Below are 15,336 nucleotides of genomic sequence, written 5' to 3'. Positions count from 1 at the left end.
TTACATGATATCAGCCAGAAATCTTTGCACAGCCCATCCCCATTACCCATAACATTCACTCCTCTGCCCCATCATTGTTTCCTGCTGGAATGCATGTCCCCATGTGCTGATTAGACATCAGCAAGCAACCTAGTACATCTAATCCCCTTAAGACCCAGGTGTCTTCCTGCTGTTTCACAGTGTGGGGTTCCCCGGAGGGATCCCCGCTCAGGGCGGTCTACGGGACCCCAAGAACACTCACGCAGGACGCTCTCAATGCAAACCGCACGAGGTTTATTGAATCCGATGCATCGGGGCTCAACACAGATTCCTCTCGCAGGAGGGGGTGGAGAGCCCCTAGCAACGGGTTTGGTCAGCTTATAAAGGCTAAAACCATAGGTATACATATTCATAGGGGCTTTCCAGCCGTGGGTCCCTTTGATTGGGTGGGGCCCACGGGGCGGGCTTGAGTCTGGGGGCTTCAGATATGTGTTGACCGTTGATTGGTTGTGTCCAGGTGGGGAGTTATCTTAGTGAGGAACTAGGAGTTGTTTGTTCAGCTCGAGTCCCTGGAATTTAGGCATTGTATAAGGCGCACAAAAGGTCAGGTTCCTCATGGTATGCTTTTTACAAAATGGAGGCGGTTGTAAAATGGCAGTTCTGCGGTTCAATGCAGCAGCAAGCAAGCCTTATTACAGAAGCTTAAAAAGGCAGGTTAGCGGAGCAACTAGAAAACAGGGCAACTTTTATCCTTTCATTTCCCCCTTTTCTTTGTCATAATTCCAATCATGGAATTTCAGTTTCTGCAAGAGACTGGTACTGTTGTTTAAGTATCATGACTTGGACAGTGCTGATCCTTTCTCTAATAAAGGTAACTAATCTATTTATTATGCATGGACCAAAGGTGAAGAGGAGAATTAAGATGATAAGTGGCCCTAGCAAGGTGGAGATCAAAGTAGTCATCCAGGGGGACCTGGTGAACCAAGATTCATACCAAGACTGGTTCTGTTGTCTCTCTCGTTTACGTTGTTCTAGGCTTTCTCGTACTTTCTGCAAGCTGTTTTCTACTAATCCAGTCTTGTCTGCATAGAAGCAGCACTCTTCTCTTAGGGCTGCACAGAGTCCCCCCTGCTGTAAAAATAACAAATCTAGGCCCCTTCTATTTTGTAATACAACCTCTGAAAGTGAAGAAACCGAGTCCTTTAGGTTCTGCATTCCTGACTGTAACTCTTGTAGATCTTTGTCTATTGCTAAGCTAAGCTGAGCGTATTGTTGGTTAGAGGTGACAAGGGAAGCTATGCCAGTGCCTGCTCCTGCCACACCCAACCCCGTTATTAAGGCTAATGTAAGAGTGGTTATGGGCTCTCTCTTATTCCTAGAGGGGGCAGAGAGGTCAGGATTCCAGATTCTTTGAAAATCATCAGAGTTTCTTATAGTAAGCCTGGGCAGCAAGTTAATAAGCACACAATAGTCCTTTTTATCTAGGAAAGTTGTTATTTCTATATAGGTAGTTAACCCTGTGGAGCAGGCGAGGTAGGCGTCCGAGGGGGCCGAAGCATATGTGTAACTTTTGGAATCTATGGTGAGAGTCTGATTACAGATCTCTTGGAGGGAGGTAGGGGGCAACATATGAGGGCCTACCAGACAGAGTCCTGCTCCAGAGACAAAACTCATAGTGAGTCCTTGAGTGCCAGGTGGGGGCCTCCACCGTAGGCCAGAGGTCTCATTGGTAAACGTTACTTTTCCTGAGGCGGCTAGTCCTTCATAGAAGGGGGGGCTGGAAGAGTAACAAATCCAACATTCCCCCAGAGCGTGGTTGATAGAATTAAAGACCTGAATAGAGGAATTGATCAGAGTTAGGATGAGATCGGCAGAGGAAGGGGACCTTGGGGGAACTGTGGGTCTGAAAAAGGTGGAGGCAGCTGCAGTTGGGGAAGTAGAGGGGAGTGATTGCTGGGGTGGTTCAGGTTGAGCTGGGGATTGTGGGTTATGGAGTACAGGGTTGGGGCCTATACTGGCTTTTTGGGAATCTGGGAGAGTCTTGGTTAGCTTAATCTTAAAAGTTAGGCCGATGTCCTTCCCTGACACGTATAAGCGAAGGCCCCACTCAAGTCCTCTATTATTTTCCCATTTTACCCTTTTTCCTTTTTCTGTAAAAGATATCAGGATGGGGTTACACCAGTTATTACATCTCTCCTGGGGAAGTACTATAAGTTGTCCCCCTACGACGTGGTGGGCTAAGTCTTTTTCTGCTATGGGGCTTTTTCTTTTCATTGTAATATAGTCCCATGAAGAGTAGGGGCGCCAGGGCCCATCTCCAGTAGTTTCACATCCCCAGGAGGCACAGAAATAATCGTTATAATAACCGCAGTAATTTGATGTTCTTGGTCTATGGGAGGGTCCGGGGCAGACATAAATTGGGGCCGTATTGAGAAGGGTTCTGTCAACCGTGTTGCCACACCCATACTGGGGAAGGTATCGATTTCCAGTATTTATAGGCTTGTTTTGTGGCCAAAAATGGTCGGGGGTGCCCCACTGTGGGTCGGCTCCTAGTGCAAGGGCACACAGGTCTACCTCGAGAGGGGGCCAGGGAGTAGACGTTGATAGTTGAGATGTGGAGTTAGCTACATCTCCTGCTTGGTTAATGATTTGCCAGGTATAATTGTAAAGTTGATAGGGTGAAGAGGATAGAGAACAAGGCAACAATATAATTAACAATGTCCAAACCTTAAGAAACTTCATCGCGGCTGACAGAGACACGGCGAAGACGCAGTTTAAGGGGGTTATCAGTCTTTGTCAGCTGCCAGCGGGGGTCAGGTGATGGAGCTGGTTTCACGTGGGATGCGTGGATCCAGACAGCTATCCCGTCTACCTTCACGGCGGTGGGTGTCGTCAGGAGTACCGTGAAGGGCCCTTTCCAACGAGGTTCAAGGTTTGAGGGTCGGTGTCGCCTCACGTAGACTGAGTCCCCCGGCTGGTATGAATGCGGGGCTGGGTCCTTAGCAGGCAGATAGCTCTCCTTCAGTTTTGGCCATAAGTCCTTTTGGAGGATATATAGCGCCTGGAGCCTGTGGTTCAGATCAGAGGAAGAAATTATATCTGGGTTCTGCATTAACAACTTATTAAGTGGGGTTGGGACACCAAATAAAATCTCAAAAGGAGTTAGGTTAAACTTGTAAGGGGTGTTGCGAACTCGGAAGAGGGCCCACGGAAGGAGCATCACCCAATCTGTACAGCCAGTCTCTAAGGACAATTTAGTTATGGTCTCTTTTAATGTTCTATTCATTCTTTCTACCTGTCCTGAGCTCTGGGGTCTATAAGCACAATGTAATTTCCAATTGATCCCCAAAGTTCTGGCCACCTCCTGACTTACCTGGGCAACAAAGGCAGGACCGTTGTCTGAGCCTATTACCTGAGGTACCCCATATCTGGGGATGATTTCTTCTAAAAGTTTTTTGGTTACCATTGTGGCAGTCTCTTTCTTAGTGGGATAGGCTTCCACCCATCCAGAGAATGTGTCTATAAAAACTAGAAGATATTTATTCCCGTAGCGAGCAGGTTTCAGCTCAGTGAAATCAGTCTCCCAATATAAGCCTGGTCGATCTCCGCGAAGTCTCTTTCCAGGGTCCGTCTGGGAGGTCTGGGCATTTACTTTTTGACATGGGATGCATTGTTTTACCAGTTTCTCAGCCATTTCTTTGAGTCCTATTATGTGGCAGTCAGTCTTTTTGAAGGTTTCTATTAATTTTCTAGCTCCAAAATGAGTTAGCCTATGTAGCTGTTGCAGAGTGGATTCTGCTTGTTGTCTAGGTAGGATATGTTTTCCTTCTTCTGTCTCCCATCTTTGGGTGTCCTTATTAAATTTCTTTTGTATCCTAGTCATATCTTTTAGGTCCTGTTCAGTATATTCTGAAGGCTGTAACTCTGGGGGGCCAGTTTCTTTTTCAACTAAGGGGAGCAGATACGCTCCTTGAGCAGCCTTTTTGGCCTCTACATCAGCCATCCTGTTTCCTCTTGCCACTAGAGAGTTTCCTTTCTGGTGCCCCGGACAATGGACTATGGCCAGCTTGGCCGGCCGATGCAGGGCATCGAGTAAATCTAAAATTTCTTGTTTGTTTTTAATTTCTTTTCCGGCAGAGGTTAATAATCCTCTCTGTTGGTATATGGCACCATGTACATGTGCAGTTGCAAAAGCATACCGGCTGTCCGTATATATGGTAGCTTTTTTTCCTTCTGCCATATTTAGGGCCTGGGTTAATGCAATTAGTTCGGCCTTCTGGGCTGAAGTCCCTTCAGGCAGTCTGATGGCCCAAATCACCCTGTCTCCGTCCACAATTGCCGCCCCCGCCATCCGCTTACCTTCAAGGAGGTAACTACTGCCATCAGTGAACCAGGTTACCTTGGCATCCGGTAGTGGCTGGTCCGTCAGATCAGGTCTCGTTCCGGTAGCCTCAGCCAAGATGTCCCCACAGCTGTGGATTACTGTGGAGTCGGGGTCTGGCCAGAGGGTAGCCGGATTCAGTTGAGTGGGGGGTGCAAACTTGACTCTATCCGAGTTAAGGAGGAGACTCTGGTAGTGGGTGACTCGGGCGTTTGAGAGCCATCGGTCTGGAGGCTGGCGGATGACACTCTCCAGTGCATGGGATGCAATGACTGTGACAGTCTGCCCCAGAGTTAATTTATCAGCATCCTTCAAAAGTAAAGCCACAGCGGCAATAATCTTAAGGCAAGGGGGCCACCCAGCGGCCACAGGATCCAATTTTTTTGATAAATAGGCCACTGGCTTTCGCCAGGGCCCTAGTTTCTGGGTCAGTACCCCTTTTGCAATGCCTTTCTGCTCATGTATATACAAGTAGAATGGCTTGGAGGTGTCGGGAAGGGAGAGAGCGGGTGCCTTTAAGAGGGCACGCTTGATGTCGTCAAAAGCCTGTTGTTGTTCCTCTCCCCATTGGAAAGCTGCAGACGTCTTGGTCAAGGGGTAAAGGGGGGCTGCCAGGGCGGCGAACCCCGGTATCCACAGTCTACAAAATCCTGCAGATCCCAGGAATTCCCGTACTTGTTTGGCATTTGCAGGCACTGGGATCTGTTCCACAGCCTGTTTACGTGCTTCCGTTAGCCATCTCCGCCCTCCTTTCAGGGAATACCCCAAGTAGGTTACTTGCCTTTTGCAGAGTTGGGCTTTCTTCGCCGAGGCGCGGTAACCCAGGCGGGCCAGTTCCTCTAATAGTGCCTTTGTTCCCTGTTCACATTCAGTTTGGGTTCCAGCCGCAAGGAGTAAGTCGTCAACGTATTGGAGGAGAGTTACCTGGGGGTTTGAGGTTCGGAAGGAGGCCAGGTCCTGGTGAAGTGCCTCGTCAAAGATGGTGGGTGAATTTTTGAATCCTTGAGGCAACCTAGTCCAAGTCAGCTGTCCGGAGATTCCGGAGTCTGGGTCCTTCCATTCAAAGGCAAAGATAGGTTGACTTTTTTCATGCAGTGGCAGACAGAAAAAAGCATCTTTTAGGTCCAGAACTGTGTACCAGTCTCGGTCCGGAGGTAGTGAACTCAGGAGGTTATAGGGGTTAGGCACAGTTGGGTGTAGGTCTTCAACCCTCTTATTAACCTCCCTTAAGTCCTGAACTGGGCGATAGTCATTGGTATTTGGCTTGCGCACTGGTAGCAAAGGGGTATTCCAGGGAGATTGGCACCTTTTTAGGACTCCTAATTCTAAGAGCCTCATTATGTGAGGTTTTATTCCTTCTCTGGCCTCCTGACTCATGGGGTATTGACGTACCGAGACAGGTGTTGCAGAAGCCTTTAGATTAACAATTATTGGCGGTTGATGGGTGGCCAATCCCATCCCGGCAGTCTCGGCCCATGCTCCCGGGACTTTGGTGAGCCATTTGCTAATGTCTGCATTGGTCTGAGGCCTTTCAAACAGCCTATGTTCATCTTCTAGTTTCATAGTTAAAACATGGATAATTTCCCCATGTTGGTCAGTTACTTGGGGGCCCTTCTTCGTGAAGGTAATTTGGGCTCCTATTTTTGTTAATAAGTCTCGCCCTAATAAGGGAGCGGGGCAGCCTGGAATCACGAGGAACGAGTGGGATACCCGGCCCACGCCTAGGTCCACCGTTCTTCGGGTAGTCCATGAAAATTGTTGATTTCCAGTAGCCCCGAGCACCCACGATTTCTTGTTAGAAAGGGGTCCTTCTGGTTTCAGTAGGACCGAATGTTGGGCACCAGTGTCCACTAGGAACCGGATGGGTTTCCCCTCCACCTTCAAAGTTACCCTAGGCTCGGGGAGGGGATCCGAGCCCCGTCCCCCTCATTCATCATCTTCTAGGGTCAGAACCTCTTTTGGTTTCTTTTTGGGGCAGTCTTTAATCCAGTGTCCCTTTTCTTTGCAATAGGCACATTGGTCCTTTTCTAATTGGCGCCTGTTGCCCAGGTTTTGCTTCTGCCTAGTATCCCTAGGTCTTCCTGTGTCTTTTCTATCCTGGATTACGGCGGCCAGAATTCGAGTCATGTTTTTCTCATGTCTCTTATCACGTTTATAGTCCCTTTCTTCCTGCGCTTTTGCCCTTCTCTCCTCTTTTTCTTCTTCAGTTTCTCTTTTATTATAAACCTTTTCTGCTTCCCTGACTAAATCTGACAGAGTATAACGGCTTAACCCATCGAGTCTTTGTAATTTTTTTCTAATATCTGGCGCCGACTGATCTACAAAATACATCAGTACTGAAACCCTTTGTTCCTCTGCCATAGGGTCAAAGGGCGTATATCTACGATAGGCCTCCATGAGGCGCTCAAGGAACAAAGAGGGGACCTCATTAGGTCCCTGAATGACTTCCCTTACCTTGGCCAAATTGGTAGGGCGTCTTGCAGCCCCGCGGAGACCAGCCACCAGAGCCTGGCGATAGATTCGGAGATGCTCCCTACCGTCAGGGGTGTTGAAGTCCCAGTTGGGTCTGATCAGGGGGAACCCGTCATCTATAACGTTCTGGAGTTGGGTTGGGCGCCCGTCGTCACCAGGGACGTTCTTTCTGGCCTCCAGCAGGATACGTTCTCTCTCCTCAGTCGTGAAGAGGGTCTGGAGTAGCTGCTGGCAATCGTCCCATGTGGGCTGGTGGGAGAAAACTAGGGATTCCATGAGTGCAGTTAATTTTGAGGGGTCCTCCGAGAAGGGAGGGTGGTTGGCCTTCCAATTATAAAGGTCTGCAGAGGAGAAAGGCCAATATTGTAGGGGTGGTAGAGGTCTCTGAGTTGGGTCATCTCCTGGTCCTAAAGGGGGTGGGGGTCCTATGGCCCTAAGTGGTAGGGCAATGGTAGTATCAGGAGACAGAGCTCGTCTACTCCGGGTCCCCGTGGCTGGGCCCCCCTGTATCCCTTCTTGTGAGGGGGCAGGAAGAGGAGCTGTGGGGGTGTGGGTTGGCGGGTAAGGAGGTGGTGAATCCAGAAGGAGCTCCGTCTGAATGTCCGGGTAAATCTTCTTTTCCTTCCGGGGGGGTCCTGCAACGAGAACTTTTGAATCCCCCGAGGGGCTACTGTTAGTGGGTTGGGGAGGAATCCAGGGCTTCAACCAGGAAGGCGGGTCTTGGACAAGATCCTGCCAAGTAAAAATGTAAGGCATCTGGTCGGGGTGGCCTCCGGGCTCCTGCAAGATGATCCGTTTAACAGCCTGGATAAGATCTGGGTTGAAGGTCCCTCCTCGGGGCCATCCAACATTAAACATAGTCCATTCTCCCTCACATAGAGTTTGCCATTTTCCTTTCTTTATTTCAACAGATAAACTATGAGCTCGGCTCTTAACGTCAGTCCAGTGAGCTAAAGTCAAGTCCAAAGGGGTTGAGATAGTCTGTCCCATGTTGGAAGAGAAATAAAAGAGATAGGAGAACAAAAGGATCTGGAGAACACCGAGAACAAAGAGACAAAGGCGGCCCGCTCGCTGCTCGAGTAAAAACAAAACTGAAGCAGATGGCGGCGAGCGGGACCCAGATGATGCTTCCCGACAGAGGCGAACTCGATCCGAGTTCTTCAGATAGGAGACAGAAAAACCTGTCTCCTGGGGGCAATCAGGAGCGTCCTCCAGATTGCTGGGTGTTGGTCCCCGGGCCCGTCAGCCCCGACTCAGAGCACCCAAAGGGAAGGCATCCAGATACTGAAACCGGCTGAAATCGAGAATTTTTCCAGAGGACAGATATAAGAGTACAGACATACACGGACAAGACAAAGACAGGAGGCGCCTCTTACCTCTGAGGGGTCCTAGATGAGGTCTGGGGTCCTGTAGAGTCTCCTGGCTGGCTCGCCAAATGTGGGGTTCCCCGGAGGGATCCCCGCTCAGGGCGGTCTACGGGACCCCAAGAACACTCACGCAGGACGCTCTCAATGCAAACCGCACGAGGTTTATTGAATCCGATGCATCGGGGCTCAACACAGATTCCTCTCGCAGGAGGGGGTGGAGAGCCCCTAGCAACGGGTTTGGTCAGCTTATAAAGGCTAAAACCATAGGTATACATATTCATAGGGGCTTTCCAGCCGTGGGTCCCTTTGATTGGGTGGGGCCCACGGGGCGGGCTTGAGTCTGGGGGCTTCAGATATGTGTTGACCGTTGATTGGTTGTGTCCAGGTGGGGAGTTATCTTAGTGAGGAACTAGGAGTTGTTTGTTCAGCTCGAGTCCCTGGAATTTAGGCATTGTATAAGGCGCACAAAAGGTCAGGTTCCTCATGGTATGCTTTTTACAAAATGGAGGCGGTTGTAAAATGGCAGTTCTGCGGTTCAATGCAGCAGCAAGCAAGCCTTATTACAGAAGCTTAAAAAGGCAGGTTAGCGGAGCAACTAGAAAACAGGGCAACTTTTATCCTTTCAACAGTTTCCCTGAAAAAGAACCGGGCTGTTCACTGAGACTACCTCCGGAAAGTGGTTCTTTTGTTGCATTAATGGTTGTTCAAATCCCCGCTCTGCAAGTTGCTTGCACATCTCTGGAAAACCGTAGCCCGGGATCCCAGGAACCACACATGACTGTATCCCCAGCATTGAGAGGGGGAGAGACAGGAAGATCACTCAGACTGCCAGCCAGTCTAACTGAAAAACATTGAGCTGCAGGTTCTATTAGAGAAATAAGGTATAAGAGCTAAAGTGCTAACGTCAGAAGTTGAGAAGCCTCCTCTTACTGCTCAATGCATGTGCTTCCATGCGCACACATCTGTCCATACACATACACACACCTCACATACAACACAACACACATATCATACATGCACACCAAAAAAATATATATATATATATAGCTGACTAGGGCAAGTAGTAAATGAATATATTTTCAGAATTTAAGGTGGTAATAGAAGGCAAAAAAAAAAAAAATCTTACTCATGTAACTCTGAAGTAAGACACTGATAGTAGTGATTAAGCAATAAATAAAAGTTCTTCTATTTTTAGAAAAATGTCTTTTTAAATTTTTTTTTTTTTTGAGAGTGACAGACACAGAGAGAAAGGCAGAGAGAGAGAAAGAGAGAGAGAGAGAGAGAATGGAAGAGAGAGAAAGTGAGAGAATGGGCCCGCCAGGGCCTCCAGCCACTGCAAAAACAAACTCCAGAGGCATGTGCCCCCTTGTACATCTGGCTAAATGGGTCCTGGAGAATCGAGCCTCGAACCCAGGTCCTTAGCCTTCACAGGCAAGCGCTCAACTGCCAAGCCATCTCTCCAACCCCAGAAATGTCCTGATAATGATAATGTCAGACAATCATCAATTCATGGCTTTGTAGCCTCCACTTGCTTAATTTCTTCATCACTAAATGTGGGAAGTAATAAAGCTGATTATTGATAGTTTTATGATGGTTAAATGGCTCAACATATAATAAACATTTGGAAAAAGGTCTTAGACACCACAACACCAGTAAATAATGTCAGTATTAGTTATCATTCTGATTGCTAGAATAATTTCATTAATAGTTACTGTGCTTCCACTTCATGAGAAGCAACTATAACAAAAAGTTGTGCATCTTCAGATTGAGAATTGCTTTTCAAAGTTAAGGTTAAAATTTTATCACCCAACTCTTTCCCCTCCACCATTTTCACAACTTCATTCTAAAACACTGAATGCAAAATTACAGTCCTCAGCAATTTAAATTTTGCCATTATTCCTTTGCCCCTTTTTATCACAGACTTAAGCTCTCCAATGCTATGAAACCTGCCAACACAGAAGTTCATGATTTATGTATGTATTTGATAGCCTCACCCCTGACATCCTAGCCTCAAATCTAGATTCTTAAACTGCCTACTTAGCTCTGTGAACTGATTTTAATCTTGCATATTAGAGAAGCCATTCAAATGTACTCAGACATTATCATCTTGGCACTTTAATTGAAATATATCTTTACATTTAAAAAAATGGAACATAACAGTGAATAAAAGCAGCCCTTTCTTCATACAATGTATGCTAATGTTGACCTAATGGCTCTTGGCTTTTCACAGGATTCTTGTGATTTCCTGGAATTTCCTGAACTCAGCACTTTGATGACCATGGCTATTTTAACTTCATTGCTCTTCCTGATTGCGAAGGAGCTTTTGACATTTGGATTTGGTGTTCATCTAATGGCAACTGCAATTAAAGCTTTCCCACATCAATGAGCTAACTTTCTAAGGCCATTTCAAAGGGCGAAGTCAATATTCAAATTGCATGATGCTTATTGATCTGTGTGCTAGTATTTGTGTGACTGGAAAACTACTCATTAGAAAATTTCCTGACAGTAGAGATGTAAAAAAAAAAAAAAAAGAATAGTGAGTGCACAGAACTAATTCCCTGGAAATAGTCTGCCTTTATATACAACAAAAACATGGCTTATTAAGACCAAACAATTTGTTAGTTAGTAGGTGATCCATGTATTAAAAAAAGAAGCGCCTAAGCTTCCAGGTCTGACCAATAATTAGTCATTTGAAAGTAAGTGTTCAAATCAAACTAATAGATTATTTTAAAAAATTAATTATTTTACAATCACATTTTAAAGATCACCCAAGAAATTGAAGATAGATAGCTCAGTAATGGAAGCCTTATGGAATATAGTTGATTTATAAAGAATTTGATGCCCACCCTTGTCACAAGCAAGGAATGAGCACTAGTTTGGGTAGTTGCATAAACAGTAAACAGTAGGCTTTAATTACTCTGATATAGTTTTCATTTCAATTGGATTCTTACCTGGTAGAAAAGGACCCAAGAACAACCTAAAAATACTTCTTTTACCACATATACACAGGACTGTATGTGTATGTTGCAAAACAGATTGGAGAAGCATTATAATTATCTATATAACTTCAGTACTTAATAGATTATTTTTGCTAAGCATCTGTTCACATAATCTTGACCTGTTTTACCCTTAATATGCCCAGTGCATATCATAAACAACAATGACAAAAAAGATGACAACCTGCATTATCTAAAAATCAAGTGAACAGAAAGGAAATTTAACTCAGGTAAACATTTCTTTCCAGATTTGGTACCATTTCATTGGTCAGAGTAAAAGACAACTTTATTATGTTTTGTTTTGTTGTTTTTTGTTTTGCATGCTATTTTCGGTGTGCAAAGAGTAGCAAACATAGAATAATCATAATCATTTGGAAACCCAGGCATACTTTTCCTTGAACACTTTCTTCCAAGTGAGAAAACATAACAGCTGGTACATATCCTCAAGATTGCAAGTCTTTTACTTGATGCAGGTGAACTAGAGAAAATCAAAATTTCCCTTTACATTTAAGACACATTGGATAAAATTAAATCCATAAAAAAGTAGATACTTAGACATATACTCCTGACACCTTATCTATGGTCTAAAGTGCTTCTGGGAAATAAAGAAGTTGAGTTTTACTAATACTTTCTGTATCTTCCAGCTCATAAGCTGCATAGCTTTTGAAGACATATTAATAAGCGATAAACACTAGTGTTTTAATGTTAATAAAGCAGGACTGTTGTGAAATGTAACACTAATTTATGAACATAATTAGTTCCTCATACAATTTCAAGTAATACATAGTGTGGGTATCACCATAATCATTGTCAGGTGTGTGTGTGGGGGGTGGTGCATGTGCGTGCATGTGTGTGTGCCTGTGCATTCATGTGCGTGCAGGTGCATGCCGCAGAGCTTGTGGACATCATGGGACCACTTTCAGGTCAATCTTCACCATTTCACCTTGCTTGAGGAAGGGTTTGTCTCTCTAGATTCTTGCTATGCTGGTCTTTGTTGTGCTCTCTATGAGTTCACCATCTTGCTGTCAGCATACTGAGTATGTAGAAGCACACCACTACTTCCAGCTTTTTATGTAAGGGCCTGGGGATTGAACTCCAGTAATTTGCCTTGAGCAGAGAGTACTTTATCCACTGAGCCATCTCAGTGGTTATCATCAATAACCCTTTTTTGCAGTAAAAATGTTGAGATTCAGAAATTTTAATGATTCTCCTCAGGTCATCTGGCCAGTCATAGACAGAAATAATATGAGCAACAGATAGTTTCACACCCAATACAGGGCAATTCATTCCTACATGTGAGAGAAATAGATGTAATGTTGTATATAAGAAAGACAATGTTAACAAAAAATAAGCAGATAGACACAGGAAATAGTTTTGTTTTGTTTTGTTTTCCTGAAATTCTGTGTGTATGTGAGAGAGGAGAGGAAGAAGAGAAGAAGAAGAAAGAGTGAGAGAAAGGGAGATAATAGTTCTGGATACCTAGAAAAGAAAACCAAACCAGTAAGGCAACAAAATCAACAGAAAAAGGAATTGCTTCAAAAATTGAATAGGAGGAGCTGGAAAGATGGCTCAACAGTTAAGGCACTGCCTTTGAAGCCTAAGGACCCAGGTTTGACTCCCCAGCATCCACATAAGCCACGTGTACAAGGTGGCACATGCATCTGGAGTTCATTTGCAGTGGCTACAGGCCCTTGTATGCCTTGTACTCTTCTCTCTCTTCTCCTTCTGCTCTCTCAAACAAATAAGTAATATTTTTAAAAATTGAAGAATAATTCATATAAAACAATGAGTACAGTTGTCTGATAGCAGCATGTGTTTCATTTATAGATTAATTTATTGAGGTTATAATAATAGAGATTTTTAAAGCATATTTTGATTTTCCCTGATGTGCTTCTAAAACCAAATAATATGAAAAAAAACTCATGCTTAAGTATAAAATAAACTAATATTTTTACATGGCTAGCATCTAAATAATATCATTAAAACATATATACTTCTATAATTCTCTGAAATCGAATGATATCATTTCATATTTGTTAATTGTGAATGCAGATATTGTGAGAGAACTTTACTTTTCCCCTTATTAAAGTAAATTTCTATATGGCATTTTCCTCAAGATAAATAGGTTTAAAAATTTATTTTGAGGGTTGTAAAATGGTTCATTGATTGTTTTATTGTTCACTGGATCAAAAATAATTTCTAAATATTTACCACATGGTCAACACTGTGCCAAGTCAGATGATTCTTACCCAAAGTAGACAAATCAGAAAGATAAACAATGAGCTGGAGGTAGAACTACAGTGTGAAGCTTATACCTGAGGGAAATAGTGTCCCAATCACACATTCCATTTGTTTCTGATCTCTAGCACAGAAGGTAGGGGAGGTGATACAGTTACTTTTTCATTGCTGGAAAAACATCTGACCCGAAGCAGTTTGTGGGCAGTAAGGTTTGTTTCAGGCTTGCAGTTTCCCAGGGAAGCTTCAATGTGGCAGAAGAAGCTTGCTCACTTTAGCATATATCCATAGCAGAGAGAAAATCCAACATCAGCGAGCATGAACAGCCTGAGCTCAGGCTGCCTCCCTACATACCTAGTAGAGCTGGACTCAAATTCCACTCTCAGTGGTATACCTCCTCCATCAGGGCTCTGCCTGCTTAAGACTAAGTAGGAAGCTAAATCAAAACCCCTAAGGATATGGGGAAAATACATTAAATTCATACCAGCACAAGAGGCTTCTGGGAGATGATACAGAACGCACCTGAATTATCATGAACGTACAGGCTTTTTGCCAAATCTGAGTGTGCTATTGGGGAGAAGGAAGGGAAAGCAAAAGGGACTCCAGGACTTAGCAAGGTGCTCTTAGTAGATATGTTAAAGATTGATTAAAGTGGGGCTGGAGAGATGGCTTAGCACTTAAAGTGCATGCCTTCAAAGCCTAAGGACCCATGTCTGATTCTCCAGGTCCCATGTAAAGCAGATGCACATAGTGATGCATGTGTCTGGAGTTTGCAGTGGCTAGGGGCCCTAGTATGCCCATTCTCCCTCTCTCTCTCTGTCTCTAATAAATAAATAAATAAAAATAAATCTTTAAAAACAAAATTGATTAAAGTGTTCAGTATCTAGACCAGGCAACTCTGTGAATGTTTAGAACATAAGGAACTAAAGAAAAGAATTCACAGATCACCAAGAGGTATATACATTGTACCAAGGAAATTATTTTGTGAGGGTGTCAGCCTTTTTGACCTAAAAAAAGATTTATGCCACTTGATTTGTAGTTTAGACTTCATTTTAAAACATCGTCAGAGATTCTCTAAAAATGAGTCATAAAAGTGGAAGATTTCTTGTTGGCCTGAAAAAGTATTTATTACTGCTCACCATTTCCCATTACTTTCTACTACAGACTGGCATTCTATAGCATTATCTTTATCACTTTTCTCCAAACGTGTAGTTTTATCTTTATTAAAAGGAGATAAAAAACATGTATTATAAAAAAAAGGCATGGATCATCTTCATAATTTTATCTATGCTAATGTAACTGCAAATGCTGTTCATATTTCTTTTACATTGAGTATTTGTCACAACAAGGAAGAAGAAAATCTAATGTGGGTAGAACATGAAAAGTACCGTCACCAGTCCCAACAAGGTAGTTTACATTCCACTCTCTGTAAAATAGTTCTCAGTTGTTTGCTTGAATTATGTGTGAGGTAAAGAATTTGACAGGTTAATTATACATTGCTTTGAAGAGCATTTCCTTGCATTTTATTTGAAATTGGCTATATTTTAATTTCTTTGATTCTCCTGCTACTCTTTCATTATAGAACCACACAAGAAAAAGAAAAAAAAAAAAAAACAGCTTTTGAAAAAATTCTACAGATGAGAGAAGGGATCTCACCAGCCCCCCTGCCCCCTTATTTCCAGGTCTCTGCCCATATATCATGCTGTGTTTTTACCAAGTAAAGAAGACTTACTGAGATCCCATGCCTTATGCATTGTTTGAGGGTATGTTTTATTCGTAATATGAGCCTTTAGGAGTCATGAATTTTCTGGTCTTATATGGACAGGTTTTCTGCCCAGACAGCTGTTCCATTATTACTACCTCTCTCCCAGTGTTAGAAGTGACTCTGTAGACTATGTCAGCCCAT

At 44.0% G+C, this 15,336-nt stretch overlaps 1 protein-coding gene across 1 annotated transcript; it reads right to left on the bottom strand.

Annotated features, from left to right (window-relative positions):
* Positions 1-2,257: 2,257 nt before the first annotated feature.
* On the bottom strand, positions 2,258-7,822 carry LOC123459554. The gene is given in 1 exon segment (XM_045146495.1): positions 2,258-7,822. A coding segment is annotated over 1 exon segment (5,115 nt). The 3' UTR covers positions 2,258-2,707.
* Positions 7,823-15,336: the final 7,514 nt, after the last annotated feature.

The sequence above is a fragment of the Jaculus jaculus genome, chromosome 3 (assembly GCF_020740685.1).
Source record: "Jaculus jaculus isolate mJacJac1 chromosome 3, mJacJac1.mat.Y.cur, whole genome shotgun sequence".
NCBI lineage: Eukaryota > Metazoa > Chordata > Mammalia > Rodentia > Dipodidae > Jaculus > Jaculus jaculus.
Note: the sequence above shows the minus strand (reverse complement) of the source record. Positions and strands in the feature narration are given on the sequence as shown.